We start from the raw sequence: 19,174 nt of genomic DNA, 5'->3' as shown, positions 1-19,174 counted from the left end.
ATAGAATAAAATAAATGTAATAGTAGCAGCAATAATAGAGAAAAATAATAAATGTAATAATACCAATAATAATAGAGAAAAATCATAAATGTACCATATATTCTCGAGTATAAGTAAGTAAAGGTAAAGGTTTCCCCTGATGTTAAGTCCAGTCATGCCTGACTCTGGGGTTTGGTGCTCATCTCCATTTCTAAGCCGAAGAGCCGGTGTTGTCCGTAGACACCTCCAAGGTCATGTGGCCGGCATGACTGCATGGAGTGCTGTTACCTTCCCGCCGGAGCGGTACCTACTGATCTACTCACATTGGTATGTTTTCAAATTGCTAGGTTGGCAGAAGCTGGGGCTAACAGCGGGTGCTCACTCCGCTCCCGGAATTTGAACCAGGGACCTTTCGGTCTGCAAGTTCAGCATCTCAGTGCTTTAATACACTTTGCCACCAGAGTAAAATAATACATATAATAATAATAATAATAATAATAATAATAATAATAATAATAAATAATACAGGAAAATAATACATGTAATAATAGAGTAAAATAATAAATGCAATAATAATAATAATTAATAAGATCAGAGTGAAATAATAAATGTATTAATAATAAAATAGAGTAAAATAAATGTAATAGTAGCAACAATAATAGAGAAAAATATTAAATGTAATAATACCAATAATAATAGAGAAAAATAATAAATGTACCATATATTCTTGAGTATAAGCTGACCCAAATATAAGCCAACCAGGATCCTCACCTGAGTATAAGCCGAGGGGGGGCTTTTTCAGTCTTAAAAAAAGGGCTGAAAAACTAGGCTTATACTCGAGTATATACAGTATATAATGCATCCTGAGCTAAGTGATGAATCAAACCGGATCTTAAACTAAAAACTCTGATCCACAACCTCATTTCCCTGCCCTCTATACCAACAGTGTTTCCAGGTTTTAAAAAGCAAATACGATATCTAGATCCCTCAAACTGAACCATCATGACTGCATGGAGTGCAGTTTCCTTCTCGCCGAAGTGGTACCTATTGATATACATATGGGCAAAATGTCAGGAGAGAATGCTTCTGGAACATGGCAGGGAACATTCGAATCAAGTTTTGGAACATACATACCAAAGCTCTGTGTTGCCGCCTTTCTCAGCCCAAAACCATCCAGATGTGTTGGACTACAGTGCCTATCAACCACCGGCAGCTTCGGATGCTGGGACTTGTTATACAATACATCTGGGAGGCTTCAGGTTGGGGAAGACTTCTCAATAACAACAAGATATCACAGTTACCTCTCCCTGTCCTCACAACAACAACAACAACAACAATAATAATATTTTATTTGTACCCTGTCACCATCTCCCAGAGGGATGCAAAGCACTCAGGGCATAACATGCAAAATACAAAAAGTGCCGAAACAAAACATAAACAATAAACAGCAAACGTAACATCGCAATATCATAATTTACAACGGCAAAAAACAGATAAAAAGCAATATTTGATCTCAGACTTGTAAAGTGCTTGATGGAGAATCTCAAAATCCTCGTATGTATTTGAAAAGAACCTAGATATGGTCGAAGGCTTGTCGGGAAAAAACAATCCTTTTCCAATTTCCATTGACCCCCAATATTTGCATTTGCAAATATTGATTCCTTTCACACCCTTTGGACTAGATAGCGCTTCTGGCCACTTCCACTTTTATGACTTTTCATCTTTTTTTCCTTGCTGTTTGCAATTCAGATTGTAGGCACCTAGAGATAGAGGCTTCTCCAAATGGCTCAATAAGGCACCACGTTCTTCAATAGCACAGGGATAAATGCAACCTCTTCCCATATTTTGGGACAAGGCAGGTTCCTTTCATCGCTCAAAAACAACAAAACTCCTCTCCTGCAGGTCTGCTAGATATACAGTAGAGTCTCACTTTTCCAAGTTAAACGGGCCGGCAGAAGCTTGGATAAGCAAATATCTTGGATAATAAGGAGGGACTAAGGAAAAGCCTATTAAACCTCAAATTAGGTTATGATTTCACAAATTAAGCACCAAAACATCATGCTATACAACAAATTTGACAGAAAAAGTAGTTCAATACGCAGTAATGTTATGTTATAATTACTGTATTTTTGTATTTTGTATTTGTGTTAAAGTGCTGAGCTGCTGAACTTTCGGAAGTTCAAGTCCGGGGAGTGGGGTGAGCTTCCTCTGTTAGCCCCAGCTCCTGCCAACCTAGCAGTTCGAAAACATGCCAATGTGAGTAGATCAATAGGTACCGCTCCGGCGGGAAGGTAACGGCGCTCCGTGCAGTCATGCCAGCCACATGACCTTGGAGGAGTCTACGGACAACGCCGGCTCTTCGGCTTAGAAATGGAGATGAGCACCAACCCTCAGAGTCGGACACAACTGGACTTAGGTAAAGGTAAAGGTAAACGTTAAGTCCAGTCATGTCTGACTCTGGGGGTTTGGTGCTCATCTCCATTTCTAAGCCGAAGAGCCGGCGTTGTCCATAGACACCTCCAAGGTTATGTGGCCGTTACCTTCCCGCTGGAGCGGTACCTATTGATCTACTCACATTGGCATGTTTTCGAACTGCTAGGCTGGCAGAAGCTGGGGCTAATAGCGGCCGCTCACTCCGCTCCTGGGATTTGAACCTGGGACCTTTTAGTCCGCAAGTTCAGCAGCTCAGTGCTTTAACACACTTCGCCACCGGGGCTTCTACGATTGGATTTAACATCAGGGAAACCTTTACCTTTTAATTACCGTATTTACTAATTTAGCACCAAAATATCATGATATATTGAAAACATTGAAAACCCTCCTGCCAACCTAGCAGTTCGAAAACATGCAAATGTGAGTAGATCAATAGGGAAGGTAAGGGCGCTCCATGCAGTCATGCCTATGGCCACATGACCTTGGAGGTGTCTACGGACAACGCCGGCTCTTCGGCTTAGAAGTGGAGATGAGCACCAACCCCCAGAGTCGGTCACGACTGGACTTAACGTCAGGGGAAATGTGAGTAGATCAATAGGTATTGCTCCGGTGGGAAGGTAACGGTGCTCCATGCAGTAATGCTGGCCACATGACCTTGGAGGTGTATATGGACAACGCCGGCTCTTTGGCTTAGAAATGGAGATGAGCACCAACCCCCAGTTGGTCACGACTGAACTTAACATCAGGGGAAATGTGAGTAGATCAATAGGTACTGCTCCGGTGGGAAGGTAACAGCGCTCCATGCAGTCATGCGAATGGCCACATGACCTTAGAGGTGTCTACGGACAACGCCGGCTCTTTGGCTTAGAAATGGAGATGAGCACCAACCCCCAGGGTCAGACACGACTGGACTTAACATCAAGGGAAATGTGAGTAGATCAATAGGTACCGCTCCGGTGGGAAGGTAACAGCGCTCCATGCAGTCATGCCAATAGCCACATGACCTTAGAGGTGTCTACGGACAACGCCGGCTCTTTGGCTTAGAAATGGAGATGAGCACCAACCCCCAGAGTTGGACACGATTGGACTTAACGTTAGGGGAAAACCTTTACTATTGAAAACATTAACTAAAAGAATGCCTTGGATAATCTAGAACGAGTCTTGGATAAGTGGATAAGTATATGTCAATGCCTCCCACTTCCAGTCTGCAGCCCGTGGCTCGTTGGCTACTACTTACAGTTGCTACACGGCCGTCCTCCGTGCCACTCCTGTCCCGTATCCGCCCAGCAGCTCCGACCCCTGGCGACGTATTCGCTCCCGGCTTTGGAGAAGTTCCCGACTTGGGACCCATAATAAATGCTCTGGGTTCCCAATCCGTTGAATCCCCCGACATGGGAATAGCCAGGCAGGAGGGTGCTGTTTGGCGCAGCCAGAGGCCTGCTCAGGATGTCGCTGATGCCGTGCGGTGTGCCGGCTGCCAGCTGGGCACTGAGTCCCGAGGGGCTGAGCTTGTAGAAGGAGTTTTGCACCGAATACTGGCACATGGGTGCTTTGACTTCCGGGAAAGAGGCGAGAGAAGCATTGTTGAGCAGGAACGTCCCCTGCAGATTGGAGTCCATCGTGGGGAGAAATTATTTCTTCAGATAGACTAGACTTTCAGTACGTTGGCAGTGCCATGCTCTTGAAACCACAGTGGTTGTCTTGTTTCAGAACGAGCCTCTCCGATGGCACCGCTGGGCGACAACGTTGGCCAAGGCAAACCGTAGCGCAAGTGCATTAGATGCCTGGCTCGCGTATGTCCCCATGCCCAACGAGACTGAATCCAAGACTGACCAGCCACCAAGTTTAACTTCAAGAGGAGCTACATTTCCTCCGGTTAAAGATGGGGCTGATTAGAATGCCGGGCCTTGGATAGGCTGGCGCTCTGGGTCCCGTGCCGCTCATTGGGCCGGCCCAGGGCAGGACCTGGATTGGCTGCTCCCAGACAAATTGCCCTTTGAGAGATCGACGGTCAACACCAGAACCTTAACGCTTGGGTGGCGCTGGAGTGAAAAGACGGAGCCTGCCATTGCCTTGGATGTGTGATGGATTACGGAGCAGGAGGGGTGTGCATATATGTATGCTTGCTTGCTTGCGCGTGTGTTTAAGCGAGAGACTGAGAATGCAACTCCGCAGCATTGTAGTAGATGGATTGGATATGGGAAGGAACTTGGACGGGAAAACTGGACGAGGCAGTCGCTTCACAAACTGATGTGCTTAGGAAAGAGAGAAGCAAATAGGATGCTTATCAATCCACTGGGAAGGTCTCATGAAAAGATGTGTTGTCGAAGGCTTTCATGGCCGGGATCACAAGGTTGTTGTATATTTTGTTGCTAACAGAATTGTGTAATAATAATAATAATAATAAACACACTGGGTGCCGTGCCAAAAGATCTCAGCCGGCATTTGGAAACAATAGACATTGACAAAATTACGATCTGCCAACTGCAAAAGGCCACCTTACAGGGATCTGCACGCATCATCCGAAAATACATCACACAGTCCTAGACACTTGGGAAGTGTTCGACTTGTGATTTTGTGAAACGAAATCCAGCATATCTATCTTGTTTGCTGTGTCATACAATGTCGTTGTGTCAATAATAATAATAATAATAATAATAATAATAATAATAATAATAATAATACATCACACAGTCCTAAACACTTGGGAAGTGTTCGACTTGTGATTTTGTGATACGAAATCCAGCTTATCTATCTTGTTTGCTGTGTCATAATAAAATAATAATAATAATAATAATAATACATCACACAGTCCTAGACACTTGGGAAGTGTTCGACTTGTGATTTTGTGATACGAAATCCAGCTTATCTATCTTGTTTGCTGTGTCATAATAAAATAATAATAATAATAATAATAATAATAATAATAATAATAATAATAATAATACATCACACTGTCCTAGACACTTGGGAAGTGTTCGACTTGTGATTTTGTGATACGAAATCCAGCTTATATATCTTGTTTACTGTGTCATAATAAAATAATAATAATAATAATAATAATAATAATAATAATAATAATAATAATAATACATCACACAGTCCTAGACACTTGGGAAGTGTTCGACTTGTGATTTTGTGATACGAAATCCAGCTTATATATCTTGTTTGCTGTGTCATAATAAAATAATAATAATAATAATAATAATAATAATAATAATAATAATAATAATACATCACACAGTCCTAAACACTTGGGAAGTGTTCGACTTGTGATTTTGTGATACGAAATCCAGCTTATATATCTTGTTTACTGTGTCATAATAAAATAATAATAATAATAATAATAATAATAATAATAATAATAATAATAATAATACATCACACAGTCCTAGACACTTGGGAAGTGTTTGACTTGTGATTTTGTGATACGAAATCCAGCTTATCTAGCTTGTTTACTGTGTCATAATAAAATAATAATAATAATAATAATAATAATAATAATAATAATAATAATAATACATCACACAGTCCTAGACACTTGGGAAGTGTTTGACTTGTGATTTTGTGATACGAAATCCAGCTTATCTATCTTGTTTATTGTGTCATAATAAAATAATAATAATAATAATAATAATAATAATAATAATAATAATAATAATAATAATACATCACACAGTCCTAGACACTTGGGAAGTGTTCGACTTGTGATTTTGTGATATGAAATCCAGCATATCTATCTTGTTTGCTGTGTCATAAGCTATTAAATTAAGAAATGCAGTGAAAACTCACCCTTAAACTCAAAAAAATAAATATAATGAATGGATAATGCCAAACAAATATATGTTTTTTTAAAAAAAACCATTTGCTCATGGAAACTTTTCAAAGTTTTGTCGAAGGCTTTCATGGCCGGGATCACAGGGTTGTTGTATGTTTTGTTGCTAACAGAATTGTGTAAATAAGTTGCATTTTACTGTTGACCAATGTTTTGTGACTCCATTGGGGTCAGGACCAGGCAATGCATTTAAGCCTATAATCCTTAATATTATTGGGTTTGTATGAAACTAAAGTGGCTGACTTCTTAAAAAATAGACTTGAAACTCAGCTATTAAATTAAGAAATGCAGTGAAAACTCACACTTAAACTAAAATATATATACAGTAGAGTCTCACTTATCCAACATAAACGGGCCGGCAGAACGTTGGATAAGTGAATATGTTGGATAATAAGGAGGCATTAAGGAAAAGCCTATTAAACATCAAATTAGGTTATGATTTTACAAATTAAGCACCAAAACATCATGTTATACAACACATTTGACAGAAAAAGTAGTTCAATACACAGTAATGTTATGTACTGTATTTACGAATATAGCGCCAAAATATCATGATATATTGAAAACATTGACTACAAAATTGCGTTGGATAATCCAGAACGTTGGGTAAGTGAATGTTGGATAAGTGAGACTCGACTGTATATAATAAATGGATAATGCCAAACAAATATATGTTTGTTTTTTAAAAACCATTTGCTCATGGAAACTTTTCAAAGTTTTGTCGAAGGCTTTCATGGCCGGGATCACAGGGTTGTTGTATGTTTTCCGGGCTGTATGGCTATGTTCCAGAAGCATTCTCTCCTGACATTTTGCCCACATCTATGGCAGGCATCCTCAGAGGTTCTGAGGTATGAAGAAATTTTATTGGTATCTGTTTTTATTTCTGAATCTCACCACCCTCGGCTTATACTGGAGTCAATGTTTTCCCAGTTTGTTTTGTGGTAAAATTAGGTACCTCGGCTTATATTCGGGTCGGGTTATACTCGAGTATATACGGTAAGCAGTTGGCTTAAGATCAGTTGTAAGAAAGCCTCCTGAGTTTTGAGATGGCTCTCAAATCAATCAAACAGAGGTACTGCCTTTTGTGAGCGATATATAGTCTTCAATAAACTGTTTTGCTATTGTACCTGGGACTAGAGTGTGAGTTAAGTAAAGAGGTGAATCTCAGCCTTGAAGTGCAACACGTTTCCCATTAAGTGGCATAAGTCAGGGGTCCCCAAACTAAGGGCCGGGGGCCGGATGCGGCCCTCCGAGGTCATTTACCTGGCCCCCGCCATCAGTTTTATAATATAATATTTTTATATTATTTTAAATAATATAAAATTATATTTTATAATAATATTATAATGTTATACAATATAATACTAATAATAATACCATATAATAATATTAATTATATGTTATAAAAAGGTTTCCCCTGACGTTAAGTCCAGTCGTGACAGACTCTGGGGGTTGGTGCTCATCTCCATTTATAAGCCGAAGAGCTTTCCTTGTCCATAGACACCTCCAAGGTCATGTGGCCACTGGCATGACTGCATGGAGTACCTTTAACTTCCCGCCGGAGCGGTACCTATTGATCTACTCACATTTGCATGTTTTCGAACTGCTAGGTTGGCAAGAGCTGGGGCTAACAGCGGGTGCTCATTCCACTCCCGGGATTTCAACCTGGGACCTTTTGGTCCACAAGTTCAGCAGCTCAGTGCTTTAACACACTGTGCCATCAGGGCCCCCCACTGTATGTTATATATTACGTATAATATTACAGTATAGTGGTATAGTTCAATATCTATATATATAAAAGAGTGATGGCATCACGGCAACCCACAAAACAACAAAACTACAGGCCCCCCAACCTCGAAATTTGACAACACAACCCATCATCCACGCCTCTAGGTTGATACAACAAAAAGAAAAGAAAAATAAAGTCCTAATTAGAGAGAGAGGAATAATTGCTTTTATCCAATTGCTGCCAGTTAGAAGGCTAAGCTCCTCCAACTTGGTCTCCTAGCAACCCAATAAAAAATAATAAAAAACACTAAAAAATTAATACAATAAAATACCATAATAACAGAAAATAACTAAAAATAATACAAGAAAATAATAAAATATAATAAATAAAAATATAACTTACAATAAAATTAATAAAAAATGGCAAATAACGTCAAATAAAAATTACACAACAATTTTTAACCAATACCACCACCACTTTGCCACAGCAACGCGTGGCCGGGGACAGCTAGTAGTAATATATAATGCTAATATTGTGCTATGCTAATAATATATTGTATGTACATACAGCTGCTCTGAGTCCCCTTCGGGGTGAGAAGTGCGGGATATAAATGTAGACAATAAATGTAGTAAATGAATAAATAAATAATTTTAGACTTAGGCTCACCCAAAGTCTGAAATGACTTGAAGGCACACAACAACAACAACAACAACAACAATCCTAATTAACTTGACTATCTCATTGGCCAGAAGCAGGCCCACACTTCCCATTGAAATCCTGATATGTTGGTTACAATTGTTTTCATTTCATTGCACAAGGTAAATCCTCGGCCCATGTGTCTGGCCTGTCAGTATCTGGGATGGCTTTATTACAGAGAGCAATGGATATCATAAATAATCATTTGATCAGGACTGATGGTCCCATTTCTATGCTGGTTTGTCACCTCTGTGTGATCAAGTCCAATGTAATGACATGTATCTCCTGTGTATCTTCTCTAAATTTGTCCAAGGCAAACAAAGGCTGGTGGTGCCAGAAGATACACGTAATTACTTTTCACTTCCATAGATTTACATCAAGTACAAAAGGTTGTGGGTTGCTGTGAGTTTTCCGGGCTGTATTCTCTCCTGACGTTTCACCTACATATATGGCAGGCATCCTCAGAGGTTGTGAAGTACTGTATATACTCGAATATAAGCCTAGTTTTTCAGCCCTTTTTTAGGACGGAAAAAAACCCTCCTCGGCTTATACAGTAGAGTCTCACTTATCCAACATTTGCTTATCCAACATTCTGGATTATCCAACGCATTTTTGTAGTCAATGTTTTCAATACATTGTGATATTTTGGTGCTAAATTAGTAAATACAGTAGAGTCTCACTTATCCAACACTCGTTTATCCAACGTTCTGGATTATCCAACGCATTTTTGTAGTCAACGTTTTCAATATATCGTGATACTTTGGTGCTAAATTCGTAAATACGGTAGAGTCTCACTTATCCAACATTTACTTATCCAACATTCTGGATTATCCAACGCATTTTTGTAGTCAACGTTTTCAATATATCGTGATACTTTGGTGCTAAATTCGTAAATACGGTAGAGTCTCACTTATCCAACATTTGCTTATCCAACATGCTGGATTATCCAACGCATTTTTGTAGTCAACGTTTTCAATATATCGTGATACTTTGGTGCTAAATTCGTAAATACGGTAGAGTCTCACTTATCCAACATTTGCTTATCCAACATTCTGGATTATCCAACGCATTTTTGTAGTCAACGTTTTCAATATATCATGATACTTTGGTGCTAAATTCGTAAATACAGTAGAGTCTCACTTATCCAACATTTACTTATCCAACATGCTGGATTATCCAACGCATTTTTGTAGTCAACGTTTTCAATATATCGTGATACTTTGGTGCTAAATTCGTAAATACAGTAGAGTCTCACTTATCCAACACTCGTTTATCCAACGTTCTGGATTATCCATCGCATTTTTGTAGTGAATGTTTTCAATACATTGTGATATTTTGGTGCTAAATTAGTAAATACAGTAATTACGACATAACATTACTGCATATTGAACTACTTTTTCTGTCAAATTTGTTGTCTAACATGATGTTTTGGTGCTTAATTTGTAAAATCATAACCTAATTTGATGTGTAATAGGCTTTTCCTTAATCCCTCCTTATTATCCAACATATTCGCTTATCCAACATTCTGCTGGCCCGTTTATGTTGGATAAGTGAGACTCTACTGTACTGTATATACTCGAATATAAGCCTAGTTTTTTAGCCCTTTTTTAGGACGGAAAAAACCCTCCTCGGCTTATACAGTTGAATAGGCTTTTCCTTAATCTCTCCTTGTTATCCAATTCTATTGTACTTGGGTGAGGGTCCTGGTGGGCTTATATTCAGGTCGGCTTATACTCAACTATATATGGTATATTTATTATTTTTCTCTATTATTATTGGTATTGTTACATTTATTATTTTACTCTATTAATTATTATTACTACATTTATTAATTTACTCTATTATTGTTACTTTTACATTTATTTTACTCTATTTTTATTATTATTAATACATTTATTATTTTATGTCATTTATTATTATTATTATTATTACATTTATTATTTCACTCTATTATTAAAAGGATACAGAAGCACATTTACATTGAAGGAGATGAAAATAATGATTTAATCAGAGTTGGACAGTCATATCTTAAATTACAATTTGATGTAAAGATTCAAACTTTTAAACTACTGATGCCTCAATTAATGTAATTTTATCGGTATCTCGGCTTATACTGGAGTCAATGTTTTCCAGTTTTTTGTGTGGTAAAATTAGGTGCCTCGGCTTATATTCGGGTCGGCTTATACTCGAGTATATACAGTATGTTGGAAATTATGCAACCGAGGTTTATTTATCTGTGGAATATTTAAGATGGGAGAAAGAACACTTGTCTGTCTGAGGCAGGCATGAATGTTTGAATTGGCCACCTTGATTAGCATTGAATAGCCTTTCAGTTTCAAGGTCTGATTGTTTACGTGCCGGACTCTGGGGGTTGGTGCTCATCTCCATTTCTAAACCAAAGACCGTTGTCCATAGACATCTCCAAGTCATGTGGCTGGCATGACTGCATGGAGCGCCGTACCTTCCTGCCGGAGCGGTACCTATTGATCTACTCACATTTGCATGTTTTTGAACTGCTAGGTTGCCAGGATCTGGGGCTAACACTCATTCCAGTCCCGGGATTTGAACCTGGGATTGCATAAAATGAACTTGCAGTAACAACATTGTTGGAAATTAAATCCATAAAAAAATTCAGTTCTTGCTCTCTAAGGAAATAAATTCAATGTGTCAGTATCAACGACCACTCGTATGTATTCCCTGTAGGTCCACTCCGTCGTTGATACTGACACATTGAATTTATTTACTCAAAGAACGTGTTACATGGGAAAATTGACTACTCTAGGTTTTCCATACCTTCATAAACTACCACCTGAGGAAGACTACACAGTCGAAACAGGTCGTGGATGGTGACAAACCTTGAATGTGTTTAAAACATTGGATTTAAAAAAAAAGGATTCACTAACTTGGACATTTAGATTTGGACTCACTATTAGTGATTTATACAGTCCTCCATGTGGAACATGAACTCTGGTGGTCATTGGACTCACAAACTTTCTATGAATGTGTATGTGTTGGTAACACAGTGATTATATTTTGGTGTAGAGACCTGTTTTTTTGAAGCATTTAGTATATTTTGAATCTATATCGTCCTTGGCTATACATTGAATGTTCTATGACAATAGCATATATAGAAATTACTGTTTTATAGTGTATATTATTGGATTAGGTTGGTAAAGGTTCTCCCCTGACGTTAAGTCCAGTCATGTCTGACTCTGGGGGTTGGTGCTCATCTCCATTTCTAAGCCGAAGAGCCGGCGTTGTCCGTAGACACCTCCAAGGTCATGTGGCCAGCATGACTGCATGGAGCGCCGTACCTTCCCGCCGGAGCGGTACCTATTGATCTACTCACATTGTCATGTTTTCAAACTGCTAGGTTGGCAGGAGCTGGGGCTAACAGCAGGCGCTCATTCCAGTCCCGGGATTTGAACCTGGGATTGCATAAAATGAACTTGCAGTAACAACATTGTTGGAAATTAAATCCATAAAAAGTTCAGTTCTTGCTGTCTAAGGAAACAGCTGTGGATCTGGGCGGGAGGCAGACTGCGTTGGATAATCCAGAACGTTGGATAAGCAAAGGTTGGATAAGCAAGACTCTACCGTAATATGCTGTATCCAATGGTTAAATCTTTAAGGTGCCAGCCTTTATTATCCAAACTTGGTTGGCACCTTAAAGACTTAACCATTAGATACACAGCATCTCTGTCTCCAATGTGTTGTCGAAGGCTTTCATGGCTGGGATCACAGGGTTGTTGTATGTTTTCCGGGCTGTATGGCCATGTTCCAGTATTTTCTCCTGACGTTTCGCCTACACCTAGGGTAGGCATCCTCAGAGGTTGTGAGGTATGGAGAAACTAAGCAAGGAAGGTTCATATATATATATCTGTGGAAAGTCCAGGGTGGGAGAAGAACTCTTTGTCAGTTGGAGGCCAGTGTGAATGTTGTAGTTAATCACCTCAATTAGCATCGAATAGCTTCATCTCCTAGCTTTTCCTGCCTGGGGGCATCCTTTGTTCAGAGTCATTAGCTGCCCCTGGTTCCCATGTCTGGAACTCCTCTGTTTGCAGAGTGTTGCTTCTGATTTTTGAGTTTTTTAATACTGGTAGCCAGATTTTGTTCATTTTCATGGTTTCCTCCTTTCTGTTGAAGTTGTCCACATGCTTGTGGATTTCCATGGCTTTTCTGTGTCGTCCGACATGATAGTTGTTAAAAGGTAAAGGTTTCCCCTGACATTAAGTCCAGTCATGTCTGACTCTGGGGGTTGGTGCTCATCTCCATTTCTAAGCCGAAGAGCCCGCGTTGTCCATAGACACCTCCAAAGTCATGTGGAGGTGTCATGACTGCATGGAGCGCCGTTACCTTCCCACCAGAGCGATATCTATTGATCTACTCACATTTCCCCTGACGTTAAGTCCAGTCGTGTCCGATTCTGGGGGTTGGTGCTCATCTCCATTTCTAAGCTGAAGAGCCCGCGTTGTCCATAGACACCTCCAAGGTCATGTGGCTGGCATGACTGCATGGAGCGCCATTACCTTCCCACCGGAGCGGTACCCATTGATCTACTCACATTGGCATGTTTTCAAACTGCTACTGGTAGGTTGGCAGAACCTGGAGCTAACAGCGGGCGCTCATTCCAGTCCCGGGATTTGAACCTGGGATTGCATAAAATGAACTTGCAGTAACAACACTGTTGGAAATTAAATCCATAAAAAGTTCAGTTCTTGCTGTCTAAGGAAACAGCTGTGGATTGGGCGGGAGGCAGACTGCATTGGATAATCCTGAATGTTGGATAAGCGAAGGTTGGATAAGCGAGACTCTACCGTAATATGCTGTATCCAATGGTTAAATCTTTAAGGTGCCAGCCTTTATTATCCAAACTTGGTTGGCACCTTAAAGACTTAACCATTAGATACACAGCATCTCTGTCTCCAATGTGTTGTCGAAGGCTTTCATGGCTGGGATCACAGGGTTGTTGTATGTCTTTCGAGCTGTGTGGCCATGTTCCAGAAGCATTCTCTCCTGACGTTTTGCCCACATCTATGGCAGGCATCCTCAGAGGCAACCATAGATGTGCCATAGATGTGGGCGAAACATCAGGAGAGAATACTTCTGGAACATGGCCACACAGCTCGAAAGACATACAACACCACCTTAATTAGCACTGAATAGCTTCATCTCCTAGCTTTTCCTGCCTGGGGCATCCTTTGTTCAGAGTCATTAACTGCCCCTGGAACTCTTCTGTTTTCAGTGTTGCTTCTTATTTACTGTTCTGATTTTTGAGGTTTTAATATTCTCTTTGTAGTCTGACATGAGTGTTTTACACAGTCAAAAAAGAAAGACGGACGCAACCAAGAGTGGTGTTTGTTTATTTATTAATTTGGATTCTGGTAGCTGGTGGGCAAGGGAGGATGGTCTATACATCGGGGTGAGAGATGGAGGAGGGGGGACCGGGGAGGAGCCAAAAGGCTCAAAATTCTCATACCAATAAAAAAGGAACTAAAAGTAATTTCAAAACTTCTAAAAAGCATCTAGAGTGCAGACGGCGGCATTCTCTAGGCATGGCCCTCCCCTACAGCTCCTACTAGAGATCAGCGGGCAAAGCAGCACCCGGCAGGCAGGCAAAGGACGGGGCGCAGATCACAGCTCATGTTCCTACGCGCTACAGGAGGCCAAAGCATGGGGGGCCCGCCCTGGGTTCTACGGCGGCAATTTGGGGGGCGGGGGGCCGGTCAGGGCGTGGCGGTGGGATGGGGGGCAGGGGGGCCCGGGTGTTCTCTGCCCCCGCCCCACACGTTTGCATCAAGACAGCTCTTCTCTCTGGGGAGGTGCCCGGCGTGCCATCCACGAGTTCTCCTTTTCCTTTAGTCCAGGGGTCCCCAAACTTTTTAAACAGGGGGTCAGTTCACGATCTTTTGGACCGTTGGAGGGCTGGACTATATAGTTGGCCACTGAGCAATAATAATCATTAATAATAATAATAAAGAGGGTAGGAAGAGACCCCTTGGGCCATTGAGTCCAACCCTCTTCTGCCGTTGTGCACCGAAAGAACAAGCAAAGCACCTCTGACAGATGGGCTCCCAGCCATAATAATAATAATAATAATAATAATAATAATAATAGACCCTTGGGCCATTGAGTCCAACCCCTTCTGCCTCTGTGCACCAAAAGCACAAGCAAAGCACCCCTGACAGATGGCCTCCCAGCCTCAATATTTATTATTATTATTATTATTATTATTATTATTATTATTATTATTATTATTATTACCCGGTGGTGATGGGTACACTATCAGGACCTCAAGATTGAACTTCAAAGACTCTGGCAGAAACCAGTAAAAGTGGTCCCGGTGGTGATCGGCACACTGGGTGCCGTGCCAAAAGATCTCAGCCGGCATTTGGAAACAATAGACATTGACAAAATCACGATCTGCCAACTGCAAAAGGCCACCCTGCTGGGATCTGCGGGCACAGTCCTAGACACTTGGGAAGTGTTCGACTTGTGATTTTGTGATACGAAATCCAGCTTATCTATCTTGTTTGCTGTGTCATAATAAAATAATAATAACAACAACAACAACAACAGGAAAAACTCAGCCACTGTCAGGACCTCAAGATTGAACTTCAAAGACTCTGGCAGAAACAAGTGCAGGTGGTCCCGGTGGTGATGGGCACATTGGGTGCTGTGCCAAAAGATCTCAGCCGGCATTTGGAAACAATAGACATTGACAAAATCACGGTCTGCCAATTGCAAAAGGCCACCCTACTGAGATCTGCTCGCATCATCCGAAAATACATCACACAGTCCTAGACACTTGGGAAGTGTTCGACTTGTGATTTTCTGATACGAAATCCAGCTTATCTATTATCTATCTTGTTTGCTGTGTTATACTTTGTGCTAATAATAATAATAATAATAATAATAATAATAAAGAGGATTGGAAGAGACCCCTTGGGCCATTGAGTCCAACCCCCTTCTGCCTTTGTGCACCAAAAACACAAGCAAAGCACCCCTGACAGATGGCCTCCCAGCCTCAATGTTAATAATAATAATAATAATAATAATAATAATAATAATAATAATAATAATAATAATAATAATAATAGAAACTTGGGCCTTAGTTTGGGGACCCCTGCTTTTTGGGGACCCCTGTTTCTCTTCTTCAGCCCTAGACAACTCGGGGCCGAGATTGGCAAGAGGCGGCCTGGGCACGGTTCCCAGGGACAAGAGCTGAAGACGGTAAGTAGGTGCCACACTGCATCTCATCTGGGCCCAAAGTAGAACATGTGTGTGTGTGTGTTTTGTGTGTGTAGCAAACTGGGCTCCTATACCTCCACCCCAAGATGAGAGAGGAGTCACGTATTGCTCAAAACAGGCATCCCAGGGGCCTGGCGCGGCTGGGAAAGGGTTCGGGGAGGCGGGAGAGGGAGTTTCCCAAAGCACCAAGAGGCAGGGACGGGGCAGCCAGGCCTGGCAGGAGTGGCAAGTTCTCGGGTGGTCGGAATCACACCACCCCTGCGAGTGTCGACTCAGGGAGAGGGCAGAATTCAGCTTGGGGGTGCTGGCACTCGCCATGTCTGTGCTGGATATCAAAGAGCCCTTGGGACGCTCCTGAGCCACAGATTGTGCTGGATGGAGTTGGGATCGGGAGAAGCGGGCACGCCTGCACCCTCTGTCCTGGGCCCACGGGGTCGGAAGCATCCCAAGGGTGAGGGCGCAAGAGTTCCCGATGCACACTTGCGGGTGCCTTGAGTGTGCATGGGCAGAGGTTTGTGCACTAGCCCTTCCACACCTCTCCCCCCTGCACCACGTACCTCCTACCCACCGGCACCGCTCTGCGTGTGTGTATGCGTGTCAGAGAGAGAGAGAGATGAACCTGGGAGACTTGCTCTGCCTATCGTCAAGCCTAGCTCTTCCCACCTCCGGACCAGAGGCGTTTCAAGACGAGCCAATACAATCCTGCCGAACGAACATCGTCCCGATTTGTGTTTGCATAGTAGATATCTGTCCATATCGTCATATACACAAGGTTTGAGCAACTGTCCAGGTCACACAAGAAGGAGGGAGAAGGCGAGGGTCAGGGCAGGCCGAAGCCCTCCGGCGTCCACGCGGGACGGGAGGGCTGAGCCCCGCGGGGCGGGTGGGATGGCAGATGAGCTCCGTCCGGCAAAGTCCTTCCCAGGAGGCCGAGGCGTCGAGGAGGGGGTCCCCTCTCCTGCCCCCCACACGCTGGCACGGTGGCTTCCTCCTCTCCCGGGATTCCTGGTCCAGGCTCTGATTCAGGAGGAAGAACTGAGGCTCATGCGTCTGCAGTCAGTCGGTCATGCGAATAAGACGGTAAAGTTATGTCCCTTGCGGAAATCATGCCATTAACCTAAAGAATCGTGGACAGCCAGCCCCACCCTGCTGAGCTCGCGGCTCCACTCGCCTGGCCGTGTGGGGGGCACGAGGGGGGTGGAGGTCAGTGGGTCGGTGTCGAGGAGAAGCCCTGGCGAGAAGAAAGGAAGGAAAAAGAGCGTGGATTAGACTCTCAAAAGCAGGGGTCCCCAAACTTTTGAAGCAGAGGGCCGGTCCACAATCCTTCAGACTGTGGAGGGGCTGAATTATCATTTGAAAAAAAATACAAACAAATTCCTATGCATACTGCACATGTCTCATTTGTAGTGCAACAACAACAACGAAAGAATACAATATTTAAAAATGAAAACAATTTTAACCAACATAAACCTATTAGGATTTCAGTGGAAAGTGTGGGCCTGCTACTGGCCAATGAGATAGTCAAGTTAATTAGGATTGTTGTTGTTGTTGTTGTGTGCCTTCAAGTCATGTCAGACTTTGGCCGAGCCTAAGTCTAAAATTAATTATTTATTTACTGCATTTATTTACTACATTTATATCCCACCCTTCTCACCCCGAAGGGGACTCAGAGCAGCTGTATGTACGTACAATATATTATATTATTAGCATAACACAATATTAGCATTATACATTACTATATTGAACTATACCACTATACTATTATATAATATGTAATATATAACATATAATTAATATTATTATATGGTATTACTATTAGTATTATATTATATAACATAAGATTATTATCAATATCATATGTATAGACAATATATTATATTATTAAAACTGATATAAACTGATACCGGCTTGCTGTTGACCTAGCAGCCCCGAAAGACAGTTGCATCTGTCAAGTAGGGAAAATTTAGGGACGCTTTATGCGGGAGGCTAATTTAACTAATCTACAACACCATAAAACTGCTCACGAGGAAAAGAAGAGGAAGAACAGCCACCAATGGACGGTGAAGCAACAGCTCCCCCTGTGGCCGGAAATCGTGAAGCTGGAAAGATGTTAAAAAATGCCTCTGTGTCTGTCTAAAACTGAATGTTGTTTGTCTATTGGCATTGAATGTTTGCCATATATGTGTTCATTGTAATCCGCCCTGAGTCCCCTTCGGGGTGAGAAGGGCGGGATATAAATACTGTAAATAAAAAAAAATAAAATAAAAATATTATATTATAAATGATGGCAGGGGCCAGGTAAATGACCCTGGAGGGCCGCATCCGGCCCCCGGGCCTTAGTTTGGGGACCCCTGCTCAAAAGGAACACAGTGCTTCCTTTGCTTTTTGCTCTCTCCTCGAACAAACCATGGCTTTGGAGGTGAAGGTACACATGGTTCACAGCATCGCAGCTTAGTTAGAGCCCCTTATCAAAATCTGGGGGTCGTGATGGGCGCTTCCTGCCACCCATGCCCCACCTACTATTACTGTTATTTCTATAAAGTAGGCATAGGGTGTGCACACCACTTTCAATCCTGTTGCTGTCTCCTGCAGAATTCTGGAGTTTGTTGTTTAAAGTCCCTTCTCTGAACTACAAACCATAGAAATTTCATGATGAAATATGATGTGCAGATTTGATAAATATGGATTTTATATGTGTGGGTATGAAAGAACTGAATGAATGAGAGCTAACCATTTTGGAGACACCATTCTAAAAGGTGAATGTCTGCAATGACAAAATCATTAACTACACTCATGAGCTGTAATTAAAAGTTGCTAAACTCCTGACATTGGTAAGAACTGTGACAAGGAACTTTTTGGGGAAAACGACATGTTTACATTAACCAGAGACAATAGCTCTTTAGGTTAAGGAAATGTTTATAATGTTAAGAAGGAAGTCAACACAAACCTTGCATTTGCCAACACCAATCAAGAAAAGATAAGCAAACACTATAAAGGTTCAAAACATAAAAAGAGATGTGACATGTAAAGGCCACAGAAATAGTCAGGCCTCTCTGAGTATAGAGCTATATTCTTTCTATGTGGAACTACTCAGAATCAACATCAATGCATAGTTTGTTCCCCAGATTTGGGATTTTACTCTTGAGAAACAGAACATACTTCCAATAGACTGTAATTTCAAGAGATATTCTATACACTTGATGTCATCAACACAGGATCTCAAAGAATCAAAAGACCTTTTGGTCAAGGTT

At 41.6% G+C, this 19,174-nt stretch overlaps 2 protein-coding genes across 11 annotated transcripts in view; both read right to left on the bottom strand.

Annotated features, from left to right (window-relative positions):
- The window catches only part of nkx6-3 (NK6 homeobox 3), a 15,585-nt gene extending 10,172 nt beyond the window's left edge, over window positions 1–5,413 (bottom strand). Inside the window, exon 1 of the mRNA XM_062960865.1 lies at window positions 3,650–5,413. Within this exon, the coding sequence (XP_062816935.1) occupies window positions 3,650–4,031 (382 nt within the window). The 5' untranslated portion in view covers window positions 4,032–5,413. The remainder of the gene's footprint in view (window positions 1–3,649) is intronic.
- An 8,611-nt stretch (window positions 5,414–14,024) lies between these two features.
- The window catches only part of ank1 (ankyrin 1), a 232,977-nt gene continuing 227,827 nt past the window's right edge, over window positions 14,025–19,174 (bottom strand). For all 10 annotated transcript variants that reach the window (XM_062961428.1, XM_062961427.1, XM_062961431.1 and 7 more), the window contains one exon: window positions 14,025–17,154. Coding sequence is in view for 1 of the 10 variants with exons in the window: in XM_062961431.1 (XP_062817501.1) it covers window positions 17,128–17,154 (27 nt within the window). In the remaining 9 variants the exon portion in view is untranslated. The remainder of the gene's footprint in view (window positions 17,155–19,174) is intronic.

This window comes from Anolis carolinensis, unplaced genomic scaffold, assembly GCF_035594765.1.
Source record: "Anolis carolinensis isolate JA03-04 unplaced genomic scaffold, rAnoCar3.1.pri scaffold_8, whole genome shotgun sequence".
NCBI lineage: Eukaryota > Metazoa > Chordata > Lepidosauria > Squamata > Dactyloidae > Anolis > Anolis carolinensis.
This window is presented reverse-complemented; position numbering and strand designations above follow the sequence as displayed.